The sequence below is a fragment of the Podarcis muralis genome, chromosome 11, assembly GCF_964188315.1.
Source record: "Podarcis muralis chromosome 11, rPodMur119.hap1.1, whole genome shotgun sequence".
Lineage (NCBI taxonomy): Eukaryota > Metazoa > Chordata > Lepidosauria > Squamata > Lacertidae > Podarcis > Podarcis muralis.
In genome coordinates, this window is record NC_135665.1 from 32,144,275 (window position 1) to 32,168,671 (window position 24,397).

At 40.0% G+C, this 24,397-nt stretch overlaps 1 protein-coding gene across 12 annotated transcripts in view; it reads right to left on the reverse strand.

Moving 5' to 3' along the window:
• ADGRV1 (adhesion G protein-coupled receptor V1) overlaps nucleotides 1–24,397 on the reverse strand; it is a 235,158-nt gene that overhangs the window by 162,972 nt on the left and 47,789 nt on the right. For all 12 annotated transcript variants that reach the window (XR_013394656.1, XM_077936223.1, XM_077936222.1 and 9 more), the window contains 14 exons: nucleotides 23,213–23,586; nucleotides 21,618–21,794; nucleotides 21,057–21,237; nucleotides 20,207–20,409; nucleotides 18,718–18,847; nucleotides 17,506–17,583; nucleotides 15,523–15,662; nucleotides 13,622–14,231; nucleotides 11,545–11,760; nucleotides 11,116–11,331; nucleotides 10,279–10,523; nucleotides 9,368–9,549; nucleotides 7,944–8,752; nucleotides 6,250–6,459 (listed from right to left, as the gene is read on the reverse strand). Coding sequence is in view for 11 of the 12 variants with exons in the window: in XM_077936223.1 (XP_077792349.1) it covers nucleotides 6,250–6,459; nucleotides 7,944–8,752; nucleotides 9,368–9,549; nucleotides 10,279–10,523; nucleotides 11,116–11,331; nucleotides 11,545–11,760; nucleotides 13,622–14,231; nucleotides 15,523–15,662; nucleotides 17,506–17,583; nucleotides 18,718–18,847; nucleotides 20,207–20,409; nucleotides 21,057–21,237; nucleotides 21,618–21,794; nucleotides 23,213–23,586 (3,771 nt within the window). In the remaining variant the exon portion in view is untranslated. The remainder of the gene's footprint in view (nucleotides 1–6,249; nucleotides 6,460–7,943; nucleotides 8,753–9,367; nucleotides 9,550–10,278; nucleotides 10,524–11,115; nucleotides 11,332–11,544; nucleotides 11,761–13,621; nucleotides 14,232–15,522; nucleotides 15,663–17,505; nucleotides 17,584–18,717; nucleotides 18,848–20,206; nucleotides 20,410–21,056; nucleotides 21,238–21,617; nucleotides 21,795–23,212; nucleotides 23,587–24,397) is intronic.

Sequence of the window (24,397 nt, forward strand, 5' to 3'; positions counted from 1 at the left end):
AATAATCAAACAAGTATAACCAATGTGAATAAATAAACCAAGAACTGTATACACTGCAGTGTGCCCAAAAAAGTTAATATGCAAAATTTACATTTTAATTTAAAAAATAAATAATGGTTTTGACTTGCAGAAAACCTATGGCCCTGTCACAATTATGCTGCCTATGTATTACTACTGCATTTTTTCAGTTGAGCAAAGTTTCAGTTTGCCAGTACATACAGTATTGCATGGGTCAAAGGAAGGAAAATGTAAATATAGTAGAGAACATTTATTTTACACATTAGATACATAGAGCATCCTATTGTGCAAGTGTAATTGTTATGAACTATTTTTATATTATTGAATATGTGTTTTTTCCCTGAAACTCTTAAATTCTGTTTTCGTTGCAAATAAAGGCGGTGGGGACAATATTCGTCTTTTAAAATTTAACTCACAATTATAACCAGGTTGTATATATATGGCTATTCCTTACCCACACTGTGAAAACACATGGGGTACTAGGATAGAGCAAACTGAGAATCCCAACTTAGTTGTTCTTTTTTAAAGTAAGCTTCCAAGACAGCAGTTCTCACCCTCACTGAAGATATGACTGAGGGGGTATAAGAAGGAATGGAAAAGCCTCTCTGGTGATGGAAAGGAGCTTCACTGTGGGGGAATCATGCCTAGCACAAAGGCTCCAAGTATGCTCACAGAAAGCCCAGGAGGCATAGATCTACTCCAGGCAGTGTTCATGAGGGCAGTAGGTGTGAAACTGGGGGCTGCAAAAGCATTCAGTGGTCTAAGAACTGCCAGGTCCAATGTCTCCTTGTATCCCCATTGTTTGGGGCCCCAAATGACACCAGAGGAAGCATAAGTAGCTTTCTTCATGTTAGTGGAAGGGAAAACAAAAACTGCTCTCTCCTCAGTCCTACTTTGGCCAGAGTGGGCCAACAGCACTTAAGATTGTTCTACTTCAGTAGAAAGACAGGCTAATCGCTGGCAAAGCTTTCAGATTTCAAAACTGAAGGGCGGGAGGGAAGGCTGAACTGGATCTTCATAATAGTTGGGGAATTAGTTTCACTGCCCTTCTCAATTTCCATAATCTATGTAGACCACAATTTAATTTTTTTGCTTTACTAAAGGTTATTACTGTACTACAATAATTACTTCCAAACACACATCTCATGTATAACTGCATAACTGGAAGTGATAAAACAACAAGTGCTGTAGGGCACTGGAAGGAAAGTAACAAAGGGACAATTTTCAGATTAGATGGTTGTTATTTGCAATATTGCCAGAATATAATATTAAATATGCAGTCACTGTTTTAATTTTGAATGATCAAAGATGGATTGTATGTATTTATCACCAAAATAATAATATAACGATTAAAAAAAACATTCAAACTATCAATTCACATCACAAAGCAACACCTTGTTTAATGTTATCCAGAATTATAAAAGTGTTTGGGAACCTGCACTAGGAATTCTAGGAACTATTTGTAGAGATACAAAAATTAAGGTTATATCGGCAATAAGCCCACATACAATTTGCATAAATGCAATGCATGTCTTATTCTAACTGTTTGAATTTTTCTTTTCTGCCCAGAGTAGCAGTTTTGGAGGAGAAACAAAATATAATCCCCCCTGCCTCCACCCCGTCCCAATAATATTTTGTACTGTACTGAAATACATTTTATCCTATTTGAGAATTTTGCACCAATATCAAAAAGCAAATTAATAAAAGTGTAAAAAAGTCCACAATAGCAAAATGCACAAATAAGACTCAATATAGTTCAACACACCATTATACAGCACTATTTTATATCATTCGTAATAAAACACATTATGATACAGAGTGTAGCTAGCAAATTGTCTAAAAGAAGACTACATCAGATGGTGGTTGAGATCAGATTTCATGTTTACATTCGGCCCTTCTGACATTACAAATATGAACAACATTGGGCACTGTCCAGTCATAGGTGTTTTAAAGACTCAAATTAAAACATGTAATGTCAGGAACAGTCCTCAATGTGTCTGATGGTGTTTGCATGACAATGAGCATGTCCATGGGTTTTCATATACATGAAATATAATAAAAATCAAAGCCTCCACAGACTACTTCCAGTCCCTTAATGATGGCAGTATTGGACCATGGTAACGAGCAGTATCCAATTAATGCATCCTGCCCATGCAAAGATTTCCACATGTGCAATGGGTCTTTCCACTGTTCAACCTCCACCTGGCACACATACCCTAAACCACCCCCAAATCAGCTTCAGAGTGTTGGGGAAACCCCTAGAACAGATTTGTGTAGGTGCAAGGGGAGGAGAGAATCACAGAATTGCAGAGTTGGAAGGGATCCCAAGGGTTACTGAGTGCAACCCCCTTGTAATGCAGGAATCTCAACTTGATCATACATGGCATAACAGAATAGAAAGGGAGATAGGGAAGTTCCCACTGAATAAGTGGAAATCTTGGGGCACATTACTCAGCTCTACTTAAGGTACAACACGGTGAGTAAGAAAAATGGCCGAGTTAGGTATGCAGTGCAATCATTTGAGGAGTTGACATTTTATCTGCTTTTATTACATCAAAGATTGATACCATTGGAAATAGTATTGTGCAATGCAGAATTACAAGGGCACATGTTAAGAATTCCCTCATTCTAATGGATAAAGGGAGTATGTTTTTGAAAGATAGGGTGAAGGAAGGGATTATTATTATTATTATTTTAAAAACTGTCATCTACATAATTCCGAAATCATGGCCTGCAGTCCTCAAAACCATTTCTCGAGAACAGCTCCCTCTGCTTCAGCTGAATTCCTTTAGGATAAACAATCTGAGGATCAAGTCATCACTTGATGACGGGATGATGACCTTCATTCCCTCATCAACATGGGTTGATGCTCATCACAACAGGTTAGTGCTGGAAGCAGTGGAAAGGTGAGTCTCTGAGATAGGTGGAAAGAACTGAAGAAACCGTAAGTGCAACCAAGATGGCAGATTGGTTGAGTAATAAGGTTAGGTTTTGCCTGTTTCAGGGAGGGAGCACCTTAATGTGTTGGATTTTCCTAATATGGAAACATGTTGATGACCGCAGCACTAATTAATAAAAATGAAAGCTTGACACCAAAGGAAATGTTTAGCCATTTCAGAACTTTTTGAATATCTACTGATTATTCCTTTTACATGAACGTGTCTGGATAAAGCTAAAGTACTCTTAAACTTTAGAACCTGGAAGCTAAATGTTCACTGCGGTCTCTAAATTCTATAATAAAAAGTTATTCAGCTCCACAGTACAGTGTGTGTGTGTGTGTGTGTGTGTGTGTGTGTGTGTGTGTGTAGAAAACATAGTTGGTGGCAAACAGAGTCCATGAAGGTCACCATACAGTTTGTGTTAATTCCTTGTGCTCATTGATGGATCCTCTTAGCATGTCAGGTTACAGCTGCTTTGACATGCTCATGAGAGCCATTAATGTGGGAAAGAAAAGTAAGAAAGCGCAGGCATAAGGCATACAGCAGCACAGAATCAACAATGGTGACCTATGTGGAAACTTCCCAAAAACGGTAACGATGACCTTTCACATACAAGAGATATATACATAGATTAGGCAGTTGATATAACAGGGCCTGCAGAACCTTTAGTAAAAGTGCATCTAATGCATGCAGATTTTTGTTTAACAGTTACTGTCGTTCTTTCCAAGAGAAGGCAGCACTGTATCAAAAAATGCATCAAAAACATGAAAGAGGCATGCAGGTCCCCCCACCCACATTTTAAATACTAACAAAACAAGATTTGGTCAGTTCCAACCATTGCAGGCAGAGAGGGTGTGCAGTTAGGAATGTCAATCTCACATTAGTTTGACTACACATGACTAATTTCCACCAGTGGTAACATAGTATTGCTATTTTTCATTCATATGCTTGACAAGGAATCCAGTTTACCAACATGTCTGCTTGGAAGTAAGTTTGAGTACAATGTATGCATGTATAGGATTGGTACACTACCACCTCTGTTTGTATACCACTGATGATGATCAGAGGCACCAACTGTAGATTTGCTCCCAGGAGTTGGCATGCAGCCAAAAGCATAGTAAATTGGAAACAAATCCCATTGACTTAATCCATTGGCTAAAGTGGTCTAGGGTAGCACTGTGAATTCAAGAGATTTTACAAAGAGCTAACATAGGTGTTTGTGCTCTGGATGCTGTTACCTTGCCACTAAGAATGTTCTTCCTTATGGATTAGAAATACTCCTTTTAAGTATAACAACAGTTTATAGCTACTGCTGTCATTATTGTTAGAAAACAGCCAAGAGTGCATTAACTGTACTGATTATCCATAATGAAATTAAACAATTCATATACTTAAGGGTCACAGACAGCTGCAAACAAAAGCCTCTTACAGCAAATCAAATATAAAGACCTAGTTACTCAGCGCCTTCAGCAAAGGAAAGAGATTCCAGTCGTAGGCATAGCATAGCAACACCATGGCAGGATGCTTTCTTAACATCAATGGGAGTCACCTAGAAGCAAAGGTGTTCAGGAAAGAAGTGGGAAAGTCTCACATGGCCCAGGTAAATGGCTAAATATTGCTGGAAGCAAGGGAACTGCACAAGCTCTATTCTTGCTACGAAATACTTGGATTGTAGTAGATTGGCTCACGTGCCATTGAAGAGCCATGAATCTGTCCTTACTAACACTTAAGTGGCCTAGCTTATTTATATATATAAAATATTTCCAGAATTTGTTGTGAAAGAGACAAAGAAATTGAATGGGGTTTTTAAACAGAGGCTTGCACATGAACTGTAAGCAGCAAAACTCGGGCCAAAGTAGAGGTCAAATGAATCCTTGCATTTTAATGTGCACATTTTTATTGCAAATAGAAGTCCCTAGCGGGATTGATGATTATTAGGACTGCAGCAGGTAAGGAAGGTGGATTTAGCAATTTTCTCTCCTGTTGCAAGTTCTGAGGAAAATGCTTTCTACAAATTTTCTCCAAATATAAATTATTATTTTTTTCTTTCAGAAAAGTGGTTTTCTTCAGGACCAGAGCAAATAAGGAAAGGGTAAAACTTCCCCTTCCCATCTGTTGTAATCCCAATAATTAACACACATGGCCTGGCATGGCTGCTATTTGCGTTTTGCAAAATGTGCAAATTAAATGCAGAGATATGTTTTGCATCATGTCTAGTTTGACCTTGAATCTCTACAAAATGGTGGACAAGGAAATTGTTTCTCCTCTTTCCTCATTAGGGATTTTTTAAAAAGTTTATTGCTTGTTTGATTTCTGATGCACTATAGAAATAAATGATATATGTGGCTAAAGACCCTCTCAGAATTTTCTTTTCTCATTTTCAACCTATGTGGTAAAGCGTGTTCTCCCTAGCAGAGAGCACGTGTTGCAGTTGGGAACAGGCCACCCTCCGGTGACTAGGCAAATTTAGTTGAATCCCGACCATTTAATGGTTAAACTGGGTTGCTGGGGTGTTTTGATTGTTGCAATTGCGGAGGAGGGGTCAGAGTCTATATATACAGGGGCCAGACTTTGGCACGGCCTCTTGGCCGTTTTGCATCGGATCACCCGCCCTCCCGCCCTTTTATAGGGTGGTTTTTTGTTTTGCTCGCTTGACCTTGCTATTGCCTGTCATGGGGTCGTCCGCCTTGGTGCGGGGGCCTAGTAGGAATTTTGCCATCTGGCTGATTGGCTGGTGCCATTTGGTTTTTGCCTACTACGTAGCAAATCGTCACAACTTGTAAGGTTGGCGGTTAGGCATTGGTTAAATTGGTGCTTGGAGGGGTAAGTGCCTACCCCTCCAAATGATGCGAATGGGAATTCCGTTAAAGGAAATCCAGGGGCTTGCCATTCTTTCGTCCTTGTCCCCGGAGTCGGACTTGGGCCGTGCAAGCCCCACAGGAACATGAGGGTGAGAAGTAATGGTCTGGTTCCCGGCTTTATTTCTCACCCAATACTTGTTTCCCACGCTGGCTTCCGCTGGTGTCCGGAAGGCCAGCTCTGTCCCTGAGGGCAAGGACAGATAGTCATAACCAATGCCTAAGCAACCACTCACATTTTTTGTATTTGAATAAAGTTGTGGCCAAAAATTATGCCAAAAACCTTAAACAAAAATTGATGTGTGAAGTGTGAATTATTGGGGGGCTACTGTGACTCAACACGCAAATCAAAGTAAGCCATTACTGTGAAAAGGCATAGGCAAATGGATTGATAGCACACAGAGTGAGAGTAGTGAAAATGGAGAGGAACCCACCTTCATGACCGATAACAGATCTCGAAGATGTCTGAAAGCTAATAATTCCTGCCACATTGTCATTGGCCAGAATAACCACAGTGACCGTATCTGAGCTGGGTTGAATACGACTGCCACCATCAGTGTGAATCAAACTGATGATAATGCTTTCGTCATCCTCGGGTTCAGAGTCATCTAGAATTGTCAATGTGATTGTCTTTTTTGTTTCACCTGACAAAAAAAATGAAAGGCTTTTAAGCAATCCGTGCTACCACTGTTTCAGCAGTGATCATCCCAGTGCTTAAAATAAACAAACTGAACAGCTTTCTGGGGGCTAACATATAAGCAGAGCAAATTCAGTTCATGGTAGCATTTAATATGTTTATTTATTTTACCTTTGCTGATTAGTGATCTGAGTTGTTTTCTTTTACTCTCCCTGTCACAGAGTCCCAACCCAGTGAGAGCTTCAGCCATCCAGACTAATCTATTTTATTGCATTTCAAATATACTGCAAGCTGCCTCAGGGTCTTCAGTAAAAAGATGAGGTATATATATTTCAACCAAATCAATATCTTCATATGGCCATATCTGCTAATATATACAACCACACAAAACTATTTTCTGATCAAAAATGTACTACCTTGTGGAGAATAATCAACCGTGACATATGAGCCAGCTCAAATTTTGCAAGGATGAATGCCTTGTTCACAAGACCAGTTCACCCATGGATATACAGTGGTACCTTGAGTTACAGACGCTTCAGGTTACAGACTCTGCTGACCCAGAAATAGTACCTTGGGTTAAGAACTTTGCTTCAGGATGAGAACAGAAATCGTGTGGCAGCAGCGCAGCAGCAGCAGGAGGCCCCATTAGCTAAAGTGGTCTTCAGGTTAAGAACAGTTTCAGGTTAAGAAACCTCCAGAACGACTTAAGTTCTTAACCTGAGGTATCACTGTATTCCATGAAGAAACTGAAATATTATCTCGTGTTTGGGGTGGGGTGTTTGTGATATGGATTCATTTTGAGATTACACACCTTAGATGACAAATAACCTCTTTATCTGATGAGTTTGCACAATGTTTTATACACTCATTGAATTTAAACTATGGTTTAAGAACAAAGAGTGTGTCCGCTCCCTGCTCTGTGTATCACATAGGCTTCGGCCAGGACTGGCCCAAGACTTTTGGCTGCCTGAAGCAAAAGACAAACATGCCTCTTATATTCCATATAATTGTGATGGGTGTCCTCTGCTGTACCCAAGAAAGCAGCAGGCTACTTTGTGGGGTGTAGGGCAGGCCACATGGCACACACAACTCTGTCCTTTGGCACCTCCTTGCCACTCCATGCTCTACAGTATTTGCCGTCTGAGGCAGTTGCCTCATTCTACATAATGGCAGGCTCTGGCCTGCCTTCACTCAGTGTTGATCTGAAGGACAGTGATTGTACAACAGACAGAGCTATTGATTGTTAGAACCACAATGGCTATGCTCTGGCGCCACAGCTGGAGGCAGCAGTGCTTCTGAATACCAGTTGCTGGAAACCACAGGAGAGGAGAGTGTTCTTTTGCTCAAATCCTGCTTGCTGCTTTCCCAGAGGCATCTGGTTGGCTACTGTGAGAACAGAACAATGGACTAGATGGGCCCTTGGCCTGATACTGCAGGCTCTTCTTATGTTCTTATGTATTGTACTATTATTATGTATCCTCCCAAACTTACCTTCTGCAAAAATCAGGATTTCCCCTTCACCTATGAAATCCACATTTGGGGTAGCTGTGCCACCAGCTATGCTCCACTCCAGTATCACCTGTCCCAGGCTACCTTCTGTTCTGTGTATCATTAGCTGCACAGTGTTCTGAGGCCATTCATGAACTTCTACATAAAGACCATCCTCTGTTGTATTGGGGCTGATGCTGTAGATCACAAACACACCAAAGGCATCTCCATTCATTAGTATGACCACTGTAGAGGTGTTTGGTTGTCCTATGGTTGGATGGTCTTCAATGCTGGCAGAGATGTTCAGCAGCTCAACCCTTAACAGAGAAATGACAAACTTCTCGTCCACTTCTGGAAAATCATCAGGAAGTATGGTAACTGTGAGATTTGCAAACTCTGCTCCTTCGGCCATTATCACCCACTGCCTTGTAACAGACTCATAGTCACTACCTGCAATTGCTTGGGTACTAAAAAGAGATGATACGGTGGTAAGGTTTTTCTTGTATGTCCAGAATCCTGACTTGTAGGTTACTGGGCCATCCCAAGTTGCCACCCAAATGCATGAAGGAATTCCAAAGGCATTGGAAGAGGTGAAGGCTGAACATGCTGGCTCTTTCAGGCATAGAGTTGCACAATTGTACAACGAGTCATTAGTTGAAACATTCACTTTGGTCATCTCAATTGTTTCTGGAATTCCTTGCACAGCAGCTTCATAGTAGGACAGCACATCCAGGCCTTCGGCTACTGCCAGAGCTACAACATCAATTTCAGAAGTGCTGTAGAAAATCTGCAACCGCCCAAATCTTCCACCACTACAAATTGTGATAAGCAAGGAGGTTATGTTAATTGTGACAGTTTCTCTAGTTACAATATTTATAAATAATCTATAAATAGAGTGTATCATTTTCACGTCTAAATCCTAAGTCCTTTATGTTGACTTCTCCTGGTGAGTAAGCAAATGTTGGAACAAGGAAGCCTGTTCCTGGTGCCTGCTTTGGCTGGAAGTCTTTCCTCTGTGACCTCCTTCATTTAAGAGCTTCCCTTAGTCTTCCCAATTCTTATCAACTGCATCTCACACATTTCAGATTAAACAGATGTAAGATCATAAGAGCCGCTATGGGTCTCAGTCTTAAATCCACTTTCCTCCATGTGCTCACTTGTTTTATAAGCAGTGCTTTTCCCCCTTAAAAATGTTTAGGAGTACTCTCATTTTCCTACTCCTATTGAAATAATGCCCTTAAATGAGGCCAAACTTAGATTCATAAAATTTTTAGGGGTATGCGTACCCCTGGGGAAAAATATAGTATACCACTTGTTGTTGTTGTTGTTAACAGTTTTTTTTACAAGCAAACCTAACAATACAATAGCAGGAGAACACAGAATAATTCACAGTCAGTACACTTAAAAGACCAAGGTATTAAACAGACCTTCTCTTCACTGTTATGTTTGCAACTGAACTCCTCTCCAGTGGCTCTTGAATTCGGTACAAGTTTTGGTGAAAGGCAACTGTGCCGTATGGCTTATCATTGGCAGGAATTATCACATTTGCCACTCCATCTGGTCCAATAGTACCTCCATTGGAAGCCTGAATTAATTCCACTCTGATAACCTACAAAGCATGTTAGATTGTCATTGAAATAACTTGATGGTGGGGGGAAATGTCTAGTTTGAGCCAGATGATAAACAAGTACTGGAAAACTTTTTCCCCCTCAAAAGTATCCTAATTTTAGGCTATTGTGCTGCTTATTAGAAATGTAGTATAAACAAAAGCAAGCAACTCAATTCAGCTTTCAATGTTCATGATGACTAACATATGCTACATCAGTTACCAAATTACCTATCCTTTTATTGTTTAGTGTAGCAAAATTAAGAAACCACATTTACTCCATATTCCTACTGGTACTAGAAACAGATATCATTCAAAATCATTAGAAATACCACTTACAGTAATATGAGAACAGAGCAGTATGATTTATCTAAAGTTATCTAAAGTCTAGGCCACTAGAGGGAGATTGCTAGGTACCACCACCACGAGTTTTCCTCAGTGTCAGGAGCGAGCCAGCAATAAATCACACTGTGCAGGTTGGAATTAACTCTTTATTAGCAAAAACACGTTTTGCACAGGAATGCCAGACCTAATGGACACAGCCAATCATCTCTGGTAAGTCTTGCCCCCATGAAGCAGTTGCTGAGACTGAAGGTCCCCACTCCCCACAGCTGCTTAAGTTGCCTCCTGTCCAGGGTTTCCCCCAAGCAATCAGAGACATAACACACCACTTACAAGACAACAAAAATCATGAATGTTTCTGGTCATGTGTTATATGGCTGCTGAACTCACCTCTTCAATTTCTGGATCATCGTCAGCCACGATATCTAGTGTCAAGTTCTTCATGGTTTCTCCAGGTGAAAATGGAATATTACCCGAGAAGACCAGCAAATCACTGACAGCAGGTTGCCCATTAATGCTGGCTATCCATTGAACAGTCACATTGCCCAGTGTTCCAGCATTACGAATGACTGGAAGATCTATCCTCACTGTGTCAGACTCAGGCTCTTCAACTGTGATTTCCGTGATCTGGAAGACTAGCGAAGTTGAGAGTTTTTATTCCTTCCTTCCTTCAAATGTCTTGTAGGATAAGCTTGCTTTTTAATACATATTTTATTGTAAGAGATATTTATGAAATAGAATGCTAATAAGTAGTGGATGTAGCAAGCCACCACATAGAATCACACTGGATGAATTTCCATGAAAAGGCAATCATTTTGACTTCATTTGAGAACAGTCATCGCCACATTTAATATCACCTAATCCCTGCACTGGTGGGTCTTGCTACTCCCCATTCCTTTTTGCTTTCTTTCCATATCTTTGTGGCAGAAAGTTTATATCACTGGCTGGTCTTCTCTGAGGTCTCCCAACTTCACTGAATACACAGGGGATCAGTTTAAGCCTTGGAATTTGAAAGTCCCTGGGAGTCCTACATAAAATGGAACCCACTAATCTATAGCAGAACATCATGGGGGTTCAAAGGAACCTTATGGTTTTAAGACTGGTGTAGTATTTAACTTTTCATTGAAGAGTGTCTTGCAACAGAAACTGCTTGTTAAATCAGCAAATGGCCACTGTGATATTTGCCACTCAAAGGATAGAAGAATAAGTTTAAGAGCTTCATCTTACCAAAAGATCCAAATGGATCATCAGAGGCCTCAATGGTTATAATTGCCTGAGTTAGGCTCCCAAGCAATGCTCCTCCTGTTGTTTCATTGAGCAGCTGCACAAGGAAGGACTCTTCAACTTCAGGGTTGATATCATTGATTATATAAATTGGCACAGCTTTGCTGGTCTCCCCTTCTAGAAGGACAACATCTGATGAGGCTATGCTGTAATCTTCCCCTACATAAATAGAAATGACAAAGATGCTTCAGCAACATTGGAAACAAATGTCTACTAGCTGTACTTTACTCATGATTCAAAGTTACTATTTCTTCTCATTGCTGAGAAGTTAAATGAAAAGCTGAGTGTGATCCATATTCCTGCTGTTTGTTAGAAAACTACATAGATCAGTATATCTATTGCCTTATGGCTGGTTTTTTCTCTCACACCCACCTGCAATTGCTGTTATTGGCACTGCTTTGAATTTCACTGAAACATCTGCAAAAATCCCCCCAGTTCTTGTGACATTGATGATTGGTCCGATGTAATTTTCAGCAACTCGTACAGCTGGTGCTGACAGCTGTAACGTTCCAAAAGCATCATCATTGGCATTGATAATTATGTGAGCAATGGTATCCCCTTTAGCTCCAAGGCGAGGAGAATCTGAAACTGAAATACCAAGTAATTTGAGCCATCTGAGATCCCTGTTTATTACTACCTTAACAAGTATAGTTTTGAAAAGGGTTTGACAGCACCTTACATAATGACAACAAATTTAACATAGATGCCAAAGAAAATAGCTAAAAACCATCATAAAAGCAGTAATGTCAAGCCCTTAAAAATGCACTCTCGTTTTTAATTTAGCTTGTATAATCATAGCTGTGCATTACGTAAGGTTATGGCAAAACAAGAAGCTTGATATCATGCTATAATCATCTCCGATCAAGGCCTCTAATGCAAGGATTGTCCCCTGGAGATTGTGGACTACAACTTCCATCAGGCATGGCCAGCATGGGAGTTGTAGTCCAACAACAATAGGATTATAGGTTCTCCATATCTAGTTCAATGCATAACACAGGGCAGTGCCAAATATGAACTATAATAAACAAAACTTCCATCTTCAGAGACAGTGTAACTCTGAATACCTTATGCTGGGAACATACAACTGGGGAAGGCCATGACATTCATGCCCTGCTTGTGGGCTTCCAAAATGGATCTGTTTTTAGAAACATGACACTTGCTTAGATGGATCTTTGGTCTGATCCATCATCTCTCTTGTGTATACTAACATATTCAAAGCTCAACAGAAACTGGATTTCATTCTCAATTATGGTATTATTTCTGGGATTCGTATGATGAAATATACATGACAGTTCAATTATCCCATAGAGCTTCATATCTGAATCTTCTCTGCTTATCAAGAATGAAAGGAAATGTAATTAGACAACCTGGGGAACTTTGAAGTGCAAATCAGTATATAATCTTCTAAATAAAGCTGGCTAATTAGCATCCATACTTCTAGACACGCAGACAGACACATGTCCCTAGGTTACAGACTGCAATCTATATGAAAAGAGAACACACAAAGACCACAAGATAAAAGTTATGTAAGGTCCCAGAATGCAAAGGAATCTAATCAGCCATTTGGCAATGCTAGAAAGAAACCTTCTCTATCCATTATGTTTCCAGACAGAGATTAATCCCTATTTGGTGGGTGGGATGTGGAAAGCACCTTTTGTTATACATGATGGGCACTGACTGCTTCCACTGTGAATATAGGGCTGCACTCAGATGTGGGCTTTATTGCATTTTACTGGTTAAAATGCTGGTGCTTCTATCTTGATTTGTAACATTCCTTTTACCCTGCAGTACCTTGTCATGTCATAGAACTGGCTTTTTAATCAATATACCACAATACTGCACCAAATCTTAAACAGTGAGAAAGAGCTGGATGCCAATATACTGCCCCAAATTTTGTCAACGATTCTCCATTGTTCAACACAGTGATGTATTTGGAAATGATGTGACACACTATAATCTTATGTCTTGCAAAGGGAGAGAAAGCAGTGACAGAGTCAGAACCCATGGCTTGGTAATTTGAATAGTTTAAACATATTTTTCCCACTAACAGCAAGTATTTTGTTGAGGATCTTGCCATTTTTTTTTATTTGATGGAAATAATGTCATTTGTTTACTAGCCTATTGTTTCTAATATGGCAATGTAGTATGGAGTCATTTACTAGGTGGACAAACTTACCTGGCTTGCAGCTACTAATTTATTATTATTATTCCTCTTGGCAGATCTATGTTCATAGTAAATGGAGCTTCTGGCATGAATCAGAAGCAGATTCTGCAATTTTGTTTGCCATGGGGGCAGATGAAAAAAGCAGCCACACAAGCAAATCAGTCATGTGTACCATTGCTTAGTATAATTTCATACAATAAAGCATAATCTAGGTTAGTGGCATTTCAACATTCATTTACATTCTACTGCTGGAAATCTAGCAAGTCTGGAAATATATAGTCTTACTTGACCGATGTTGGGCTCCTTCCACCAAAGTTACACGAAGCAGCTCTACAAAGAGAGATTCTGACTTCTCTGGTTCACTGTCATCCAGAATAGGGAGCTCTATGGTAGCCTCACTTTCATTGGCGGCAAAGATTACAAATCCTGAAATGGGCAAATAGTCTTGTTCCTGTCTTGCCCTGGCAACATTTGATGGCAGATAGGGTGATTGTTCCTCATCCCCCATGGTTCTATATGTAACCATTACTACTCCCAGGAGACCTTTTAACCTCACTATTGTAAGGGTGATGGTCTTAGCTTCTTCCTCAACTTTGATTGGCCTGTTTTTCTCAGAGAAAATTAAAACTCCATAGGGGTCATCATTTGCAAGAATTGTTAATGTAGCATTGGTGTGGTTTCCAAGACGTCCACAGGAAGCGTTGATGATCCAAACTGAAAATGTCTTGTCTAGTTCTGGAATTTCATCAGGCAAGATCTGCACTGTTAAATGTGCTTTTCTTTGCTCTATATTGAAAGTTATGTTTCCAGTGGTAGCTGCTAGATCATCAGTATCATCAGGCACTATGAACCAATGCAAAGTTACCTGGGACAAGGCGCCATGGTTTCTGACAACCTGAAGAGCAAAAGGGTAAATTGTTATTGTTGAATTGTGAAGGTCAAAAAACCTTACTCTCAGAGTTGTTTATTCTGAGATGCTCCATGCCACTTTACTGCACAGTAAACTGGATCCATGTTGACCACTTAGGGGCAGCACAAGGAATTTGAGACAACCATGTCACAAACTCCAAATCACTGAACACAACTGCCTTGCTTATGCAGGGTAGCTGAGTTAAGGCTGTCTGTGTTGTTTGCTGCAACCAAAACCTGCTCTTTTAAAACTTAGCAGAAACCTCCTCAATGTTGATGAGCAGTGGTGTGTAAAACTGCAGATTCTGCATATGGGCCAAGGTGACACATTTAGAACGAGCAAACAACAGCCACCACAAACACAGGAACATGGTGCTTAATGCAGCTCAGATATACCCTCAGACATACACAATCTTACCCCGTACATTGAATTTACCGGCCAAATCAGCCTTACGGATCTAACACATTGCCTCTTCCTCCCCTTGTTTTGACCCCTGAATTCTATGCAATGGTATAAATATTTAGCTCAATGCAAAAGAGGAAGATTCCTGATCTTTGAGTATGTCATTTATGCAGATTTTCCTTCGTAATGCTGAAGCTGCATCAGTGTGACTCTTTTTTGTAGCTATACTTCCTGCATTATACTTAAGCTGTAAAAGGAAACATGATTTTTAAAATGGAGCCTATTTTTTTCTCTTTTTTGCTGAGTATGCTCTTTCATGAAATCACATTAATACGTCCCATCCCTCTTTCATCTAGGATTACTTCCACCCTAAAGAACAGAAAAACTGATTCACCAGTATAGATTCATCACACAGCCCCAAACTCTTCCTCTGCCTTCTATATCTGTGTTGCCATAGAAGATCTGTTCACATATTAGACATGGCAGGCCTCCACTGAGTAGTGTCGTGCTTACAAAGGTCTGAGAAATTGAAAACCATCGTAGGCACAGCATCCAGATGGGTATCTCAATTTATACAATCTTTTTCTCTAGATAATCAAAGTCACGATATGATAACATGGAGGCCAATGTATCTTGCAAACAGAGTGAACCAGAGTATCAGTCAAACCAGAGAGCTTGCTGTGAGTGAGTCACAAATCAGATATGCAGTTTTGCCCCAACCAGTCCTACCACTCAGATCCCACCCCCGGAATCAGGTGTTCCTGCCAACTAAATAAAGTTTATTGTTTGCAAAATTACACAAAGCTCCCCGGCCCTGCTCTAGAGATTAGAGGTTAAATGAGATGCCATGTCTTGTAAACTCAAACTTCTTGACCTCAAGCGTGACTGTTCCACCTCCATCCTCAGGTTCAGATCCATTGACAGAAAGGGATTCGGCACTGAATTCAAATACACCATGAGCATCATCAGAGGCTTCAATAGTGACTATGATGTGAGATGCTATTCCCAGGCTGGCTGTTGATACAAAGGGGGTGGGGAATGATTTACACAATATCTGAAAAGGCACAGATGAAAATCTGAAATGGCAAACTCTTGAATGAATCAATTATTTCAATCAATGTGTGGAATGTTCAATGGGAATCCTGTACTTTATAAATTCTAATAAAATATTTTTTTGTCCTTCCCAACAGCATCAAAGTTAGCATTTGAATATGACATCCAATTGACTTAGGGTAGCTGTTCTCCCTCCCCCCGTTTCCCAATGTCATTACAGTGGAACCTCGGAAGCTGAACACCTGTAAACTCAAACGTTTTGGCTCCTAAACGATCAAAAACTAGAAGTGATTGTTCTGGTTTTCAAATAATTTTTGGAAGCCGAATGTCCAGAGCAGCTTCTGTGGCTTCCGATTGGCTGCAGGACGCTCCTGCAGCCAATTAGAAGCCGCGCCTTGAAAGTAGAATGTTTTGGAAGTTGAACAGACTTCCGAAATGGATTCTGTTCAACTTCGAAGGTACGTCTGTATTAAAAACATGATTTAACAGAGATTTAGGCTGTAAACGTGCTTATACTTGCTTGGGTTATAGGTCTTTATCCAGACTTGCAACTAAAAAATACATATAGGTTTGTTCTTTTAGCCTTATAATTACCAGTCTAAATGAAAACAAGTCACCTTCAGACCTTTACATGCTAAATACGTCAAGGTCAGGAGTGGAGGAAGCAGACCCAGCAATGTTTGGATGGGTTCAACATGAGGGACCCCCTTCCATCTACACACGTTTGCCTTCACTTGTCCAGGCTGAATACCTGAAGAGGGCTCTCTTTTTTTTTTTACATTTATCCAATCATACATTTACAAAGCTGTTGGCCATAGCACTATTGAACAGCATTTTGTTTTTAATAGCTTGGGGGGGGGATGCTTTTGAAGAATTATACTGCAAAAACGAATTAACAGTATGAAACAAAACAAAAATGACACGTTCAATACAGGTACTGTCAATCTAAGAAAAACACAGAGAGAAGTGGTAAAAACTTGCATTTTTGAGTTTTTTTAAAAGGTTTGGAAAAGTAGAGAAGATAAGCTATCATGAAAATGGAGGAAAGGATCATTGGAGAGAAGACAACAGGGAGGGGAAGACAATACCCCAGATTAAGTGTTTTAATTAGAGTTAAATAAGGAAGGGGTTTTTGTTGGCATGTTATCTTAAAAATCCTTGAAGGAATTATATTCCTAAAAGGAAGTGACAATGGTGTCCTGAAAATGGATTTCATGGGAACATGTTCCTCCACGTTAACTTGGGAGGAAAGAATAGGCTCCCTTCTCCTACTGTTGCTTTACATCTGCCTCCTGACATAACTAGGAAAGCATGAAATTTTAAAACAGCAAGACAACATGATCAAAGCACTTCTGAATATGTGTGATTAGTTTTAGACTAGAACACTTGAAAAAAACAAACCAGTCAAAATCAGGTACTCTGTATCAGCACAGATTTTCAGCTACTGTATCAAACTACTAGTTTCAAATTATATTTTACTTTGAAATGTGACAATTATTCAGAGTAAGTCTAAGAAGAAGTTATAACAGGTCAAATGCAACCCAACCTGTAAACTGATGCAGATTTTGGAAGCGGATCCCACTGAAGACAGTGGGACAATTCCAAGAAAAACATGATCAGACTTATAAGGCAATACTTGGTAGAAAGGAATAACACAAAATAATTATTATTGACAAAGAAATTGTCAGTGAGCTAAATCACTGAAGCCAAAAAAACCCCCAACTAGCTCATGGAAAAACACCATGGCAAGGTATGTCAGTTATGGCAAAACATTTCAGTAGTCAATTCAGAATAAGCAGCTTACCACGTTGATGGACAGCAGGAAGGAAGAAGTCCAAGTCCCCATCACCACTACCACTGGCTTCATTAAAGAGCTCAGCAACTTCAAGGACACACACAGAAATACACAAATATACATACACATACATAAAACGCAGGAGAGAAAAAGCACTTTAACACAATGGAGAAAAAAGCAAATGAAGAAGATATTCCTGAAAAACTTTAAAAGGCTTTGCAAGCTTATAGAATACTGATAAACACCATGAAGACAGGAGACACATACTATGGATTTATTTCACCCAACTGTGGGTACTGAGGCATCAGTGACAGATACTTGATATTTTAGAAGTGGAAGAGAATATAAGTTTGAAATGACAGAGCCCATAAACAAAAGAGACTGCTGCAAACTTAGTAGGATAATGGGTGCTGTAAAAGCCAATAACACAAATGCACAAAAGAAAGGATTTAATTAATTAGCTTGCTTTTAAGTACGTTGCTTTTCTGCTTCTTTAAGAAATCCCTCCCTTAATGCTTTTAGGTACTGAATGTTAAGTTTATTCAAAGTGGCACCTACAGAAAAGAACCTATTCTTGAAGAGAAGCAACATGAGCATTCCTGCAAAAGAAGTTCATGGTTCTCCAAGCTCTTATACAAGCACAACAGCATAACTTAACAGTGACTAATAAATGGTAACTTCAGCTCTGGGTGATGCTAAAATGAACATGGCAACTAGAGTAGAACCTCACTTGTAGAGCAGCTGGTTTGCAAACAGAAGGCCTCAGGTTCAAACCTTGGCATCTCCAGGAAGGGCTTGGAGAGATGCCTGCCTGAAACCCTGGAGGGCTGCTGCCAGTGTAGACAAAACTGAGTTAAATGGCCCAATGTTTGGACTCAGTATAACATTCTGTTGTTCCTCCTACGACTTCATATAATTTCATATCTCCCACCATTTAAAAGAATTGCACTAAGGTAGACCATTAGATGACAATGATCTCATGCTACCTGTAGCATTCAGCCATTCCAACTTTCTATGGAACACTGCTCTGTGTTCAGCAACAATGTTGATATGCAATGAACAAAAGAATATTAGAGATTAGTACTCTACATTGGGGGGGGGTGAATCTTTGGAAACCTTTGAAATATCAAGTTTCCACGAATGGTCTGGGTATAATAAACTTTCCAAAAAAAAAAACCCTAACATGTGCACGTGGAGAAAAGCAGATCTATGAACCTGTACCTGCGCCATCCGGATTCAGCAGTTCCACTTTAAAAGCCTTTTCCAGCTCAGGGATAGAATTATCTGTAATGTTAACGATAATGTACTTGTATCTTTCTCCTGGCAGAAATTCCAAGGTGCCTGTAATACCCTGCAGTAAAAAGGCTATTTATACTTTTGCTTAAAACTTGCCATTGTATTAGTATGAGTTTACTGATAAAAGAGAAATAATCAGAAATAAACTTTACACAGACTCTATTATTTATACAAGCTTGCTTTTATCAGAGTAGATATGCCATGCAGGCAAGAGAAGCCAAGCAGGGGGAGGCAATGATGTAGACATGGCCTCATTGCTACATGCTGCATGCGTATGCAGCATCGCTACATACCAACTCAGTGAGGCGGGAAGGACAGCATAGAGGTTTGAGTGGGTTGGGCACATGCCTAAACCATCCCTGACCTCACCGCCCTAGTCTGCCCCCTGCATTCTGGTGCACGATAACACCAGGAGGCCAGGTCCACAGCATCCCTCCCCACTGGCTGCTCCTGCACCCCCAACACATTTGAGAGATTATTAGGAGGCTTACTAGAATCCACAGGACAATTGGTGGGTTCTGATAGTCCCCACCCCTTGCCTGCCAAATCACACTTTGATTTGATTGAATATTTGTAGGTCCCTTTTCTAGAAACCAAGCTTAGCTCAAAGAAGCTCACAACAGTAAAGCATTAGCAGATAAAAGCAGCATTTCCTAATACAGAAAAATATATACAATAAGGATATAATAAATAAATAAAAAGGTACAAAAACAAACAGTGAAATATGACTCAATGATACTAGATATATGTTAGCAGAAAAAGAAACTTATACAAGATATATGCCAGAAATGTCCATCAGCCTTGCAGCCATCAATCAATCAATCAATCAATCTCCCCCCAAACCATCGCCCCACTGCCTCACCCAGGAGGCACACCCTTCCCTTCTCCACCCAGGAGGCACACCCTTCCCTTCTCCAAAAGGCTGTCCTAGGAATTCAGCTGTAATGGCGAATGAACTGTGACTCCACAATATGCTGGCTGTACTACATAAAGGTTAGGCATCCTTCCTTCCTTCCTCCCTCCTTCAAAACAGCAAGCAAATTGCATGGACAATAAGAAGCTTCTGAAATTGCTTCAGATGCCCAGGCCCATGTGCAATGCAGTCAATCAAACCAACTCATGGGTATCAACATTCATAGAATCCAGGGCACAGAACAAGTTTGAGTGTTGCATGAATGACTCCCTGTGACAGGAGTGGAGGCTCCATGGAATCTCCAAATTGGCACATGCACCTGCTTGGACTCTGGACTGTAAATACTGCCTTTTGTTCATGTCCTGATCAAAAGTTACATACAATTATTACTTTTAAAAGCTCCTGATTGAAGATCATACATTGGATGCACAACACCAACAGGAAACAGAGAGAGAGAGAGAGAGCTGATTTCTGTCACCTCTTTTAGTCTGCTACTCATACCTGATAATCTTGAGGACTGAATGCTGTCAGTGGAACCGTTTTGTATTGTACAAGAACCATTCCTAGCAGGCCTTGTGCTCGAACCACAAGCAACCTGACATGTCCAATTTCTTCCTTGACTGTAATGTGGGGAGCTGTGGTAGCTGGAAGAATGATGTCATCAATGTCCACTGGAGGCTCCCCCACTGAGAACTGCAACAAACCTGGTGGAGACAAGATACAACTCTCATCATTCTATCTGCAGTGAAACAAAGTTGCTAGACTATAATGCTGTTTTGGATTTTAAAATACTTTATTGCTGTAGTAAACACATGTAGTAAACAATCTTTAAAATACAATACTGTAAGCAACAACAGCAGCAGTTTGTCATTTGTTGTAAAAAGGCATAACAACAGCTTTAAGTTAAAGCCAGTTTATAATACCTAAGTTTAATTCATAAACATTTGTCATTTGGACATGGCTAAATATTCAGAGCATGGGATATGGTCATTCTTTCCCTTACTTTCCCCTCTAAATGGTTGCACATGATTTTGAATTAAACCAATGTGCCCACTGAAAATAGATTCTAGTTAGTGTTGTCTCCCTGGCCTTGTTTGCATGCAATATTAAACCACAGTGTAAAACAAACTATGGGTTGACACAAACAAGTAGTGTGCTGGTATATGCTGCTAGAGTTTCTTATGCATCTCTGTACAAATACAGAAAAGTATTTTGGTGAGTGTTTTAAAATACCTAGTAAAAGCAATAACTTAGATATTAACTGTACCCAGCAAATGGGAAAACCAATAAAGGAATGTGGAGATCTTATGCTTAATCTAAACATGAATAATATATTATCTATCACCATTACCATAAGGGTGGTCACTGGCTTTGATGGTAACATAGGTAGTTTCTTTCTCTGGATCTATGCTTGCTCCACTAGTTGGGGTTGAACCTATTTTTCCATCCCCTGCAACAGCAGACACTAAAGTCACCTGGAAATATTCATTCAGCTCAGGAATATCATCATCAAGCACAAACAAATTCAAAACCTGGATACAAAGAAGACAAATTAAATGAAAATGATTGCATTGAGAAATACAAATATGTTGCTGCAATGGTTAATAATAACTGGCCTTTTCCTGTCTTAAAAAACACATTTATAGTCCTCCAAACAGATGATTCCATATACAGTACTGCAAAGAAAGTCAATGCAGTCCCATCCCAATATTGTTGGGCTACGACTCCCATCATTCCTGGGCACTGGCCAATGCTTGCTGGAGCTGATGGAAGTTGGGAGTCCAACAACTTTTGGAGGGCATCATGTTGGCTAATCCTCACATACAAGACACAAGACTGAATAATATATACAGGAAAAGTAAATGTTCAAAGACTCAACAGATAATTAACTTCAACAAGAAGATGAATTTACCTCTGATCTCTGCAAAGGGAGGAATGTGATCATCCCACTAGTGTTAGCAAAATCAGCAACTGAGTAATTAATGCCATCAGAATTGATCTGGGAGATACTATAATGCACAAAAACATAGTCCAGAGCTCCCCTGGTGCGCTCCACTACACAAGATATAGTAGAACCTTCATCAGCCACCTATAAGGAAATAAGAAGGCTTACAATATAGTAAAATATTAAGGAAACAGAAAGCTATTTGTTTTGAGGTTTGCATAAAAAGGTAACATCATTTTATACTTGTGATATTCAAAACAATAAAATTTATTTCTGGAACAATCTAAGTTCGTTCATATAAAGGGGGGAGCCCCAAAATATAACTTAAATAGCTATTTTGAGTCATTAGTTAGTGGAAGAGCTTCTGCTACTCCTGCCTTCATTCCTCATCATGCTATTGTCTATATCATATTCCCAAATCCTTTACAGAATCACAACACCTTAAGTTTCTTGTGCAGCCTGTTACCAGTTACCAGTGTAGTTATTTATTTGATTTATATCCTGCCTTTCCTCCAGGGACCTCAAGGCAATATGTGAGGTCACACCCACATTGTATTCTCACAATAACCCCGTGAGGTAAGTTAGGCTGAGAGATGGTGATTGGGTAGCACTCTAAGCATTACACCACACTGGTTCCTCCAGTCACTGCTGCTCCTTATAAAGTCCTCTGCAGCTTATTAAAGCTCAGCTTCATACAATGATAAGGCATTTGGGTTGCTACACACACACACACACACACACACACACACACACACAACCACTCAAGTCTTTCTGGCTGATGCTCCATGTGACTGCTGGAACATATGGCAATAGCTGATTACATATTTCATCCCTGCAAGTATCTGAATAACTGAAGCATCATTTTCCCCAAGATGATGTATTGCTGGTATGAAGGATTTTCAGGCAACAAGACCAATATACATTATGCGTAATTTACAAGTGGGTATTAAATTGCAAGTTCTTTAGTTAGACACTTTATCCTTCTCCTCTTTATTGCTGTCCCTAGATGATAATAATAATTACAGTCCTTAATATTTTATAACATCTTAAGAGTGTTCAAAAAATTTCACATACATCATCTCAATCATTCTTACAACAGCTCTCTTAAGGTAGGTCAATGTCATTATTCCTGTATTGCAGATAACAGGCTGAGACTGAGAGAAAAATAAGGCTACCTAGTGAGTTGGTGGTTGAGGTGAGATTTGAAATAAGGGGTGTTGTGCAACTATGTTTTACTCAGGGTAGACCTACTGAAATTAATCATTGCCATTAAATTTAATGCATCTACTCTGAGTAAAACATAGTTCACACTGTTACACATCAGGTCTTAGGCATTCTTAAGCTTCATTTATCTTTGTTGTTGTTGTTCCTTCAAGCTCAATGTGGCAAACATGGTTCTGTCCATTTCCCCCCATTTTAATCTTCACAACAAAACCTCTGAAGTAGCTCAGGCTGAGAGGGAGTGACTGGTCCAGGGTCATACAATGAGTTCTGCAGCTGAATTAGGATTTGAGCCTGGATCTCCCATGTCTTAGTCTAGCATTCTAACCACCATTTCCTACCTCTGGAATGCATGCTCCTGTAAAACCAAATAGACCATTGGCATTATCACTCTTCTGGATTCTCAGTGTCCCAGTTGTGTTTTCTTGTGAAATTCGTGCTCCCCCATGAACAGAAATAAGCTTAAGAATAAACAGTTCCTCTCCTTCTTCTTCTTTGTCATCTCTGGCTGAAACAATGAATGTTTTATTGGTTTCTCCCTGTCGGTATTCTAGGTATCCAGAGATGGGGTGCAAGTCAGCCCTTGCTGGAGTGGCATGAAGTTCATAAATTTCTTCCTTACTCAGTTTATGTTCATAAAGTCTTACATCTTGCATCAGCCCTGTGTACCTGCTGCTACCATTCATACCGGCACCAACTCTCATTATTCCTGGACCTAGGAAAAGAAACACAAATGTAAATTGATTTTCACACCTGAAAGGTGATTAAAAATGCCCTTCTTCTCCCATATATGTACCAGATCAAATGCCACCCTTTTTAAAAGTCCCTTTATTGGGATGGATGAATTCCATACTGTGCTCCTCTAGATTTGTTGAATGATAATCATTCATGTTGTATTTCATCACATAAAATACAGTGGTGCCTCACAAGACGAAAAGAATCCATTCCGCAATTCTCTTCGTCTAGCGGTTTTTTCGTCTTGCGAAGCAAGCCCATTGACAGCTTAGCGGATTAGCGCTACAGCGGTCTAGCGGCTTTTCGTGATCAGCTGTTAAGCGGGTTATCAGCGGAACAGCTGATAGGCGGTTTAGCAGCTTAGGAAAGGGGGGGGGAGCGGAAAAAACCCACGGGGACGCGCAAGATTTTTTCATCTTGCGAAGCAACCCCATAGGGAAATTCGTTTTGCGAAGCGCCTCCAAAACGGAAAACCCTTTCGTCTAGCGGGTTTTCCATCTTGCGAGGCGTTCGTCTTGCGGGGCACCACTGTAGAATGTTTGTTGTATGTTATGATGTATGTTATGCTTTCATTGTATATAAATTACATTCAAACCACAGTTCAAAGCAGCTCAAAAGAGTGCTACTTTGCTGTTGTGCTTCAATATAAAAGAGTTGATATATTGATGAGTGCAAAAAACAAAACAAAACAGCAACCTGCAGGTGCTACAGGAAACAATGGTTTGATCCTAGCTGGGTTTGTCTAGCCACAGTTAGAACAGGACTAAGTTATGGAATTCGGACGTGATGAG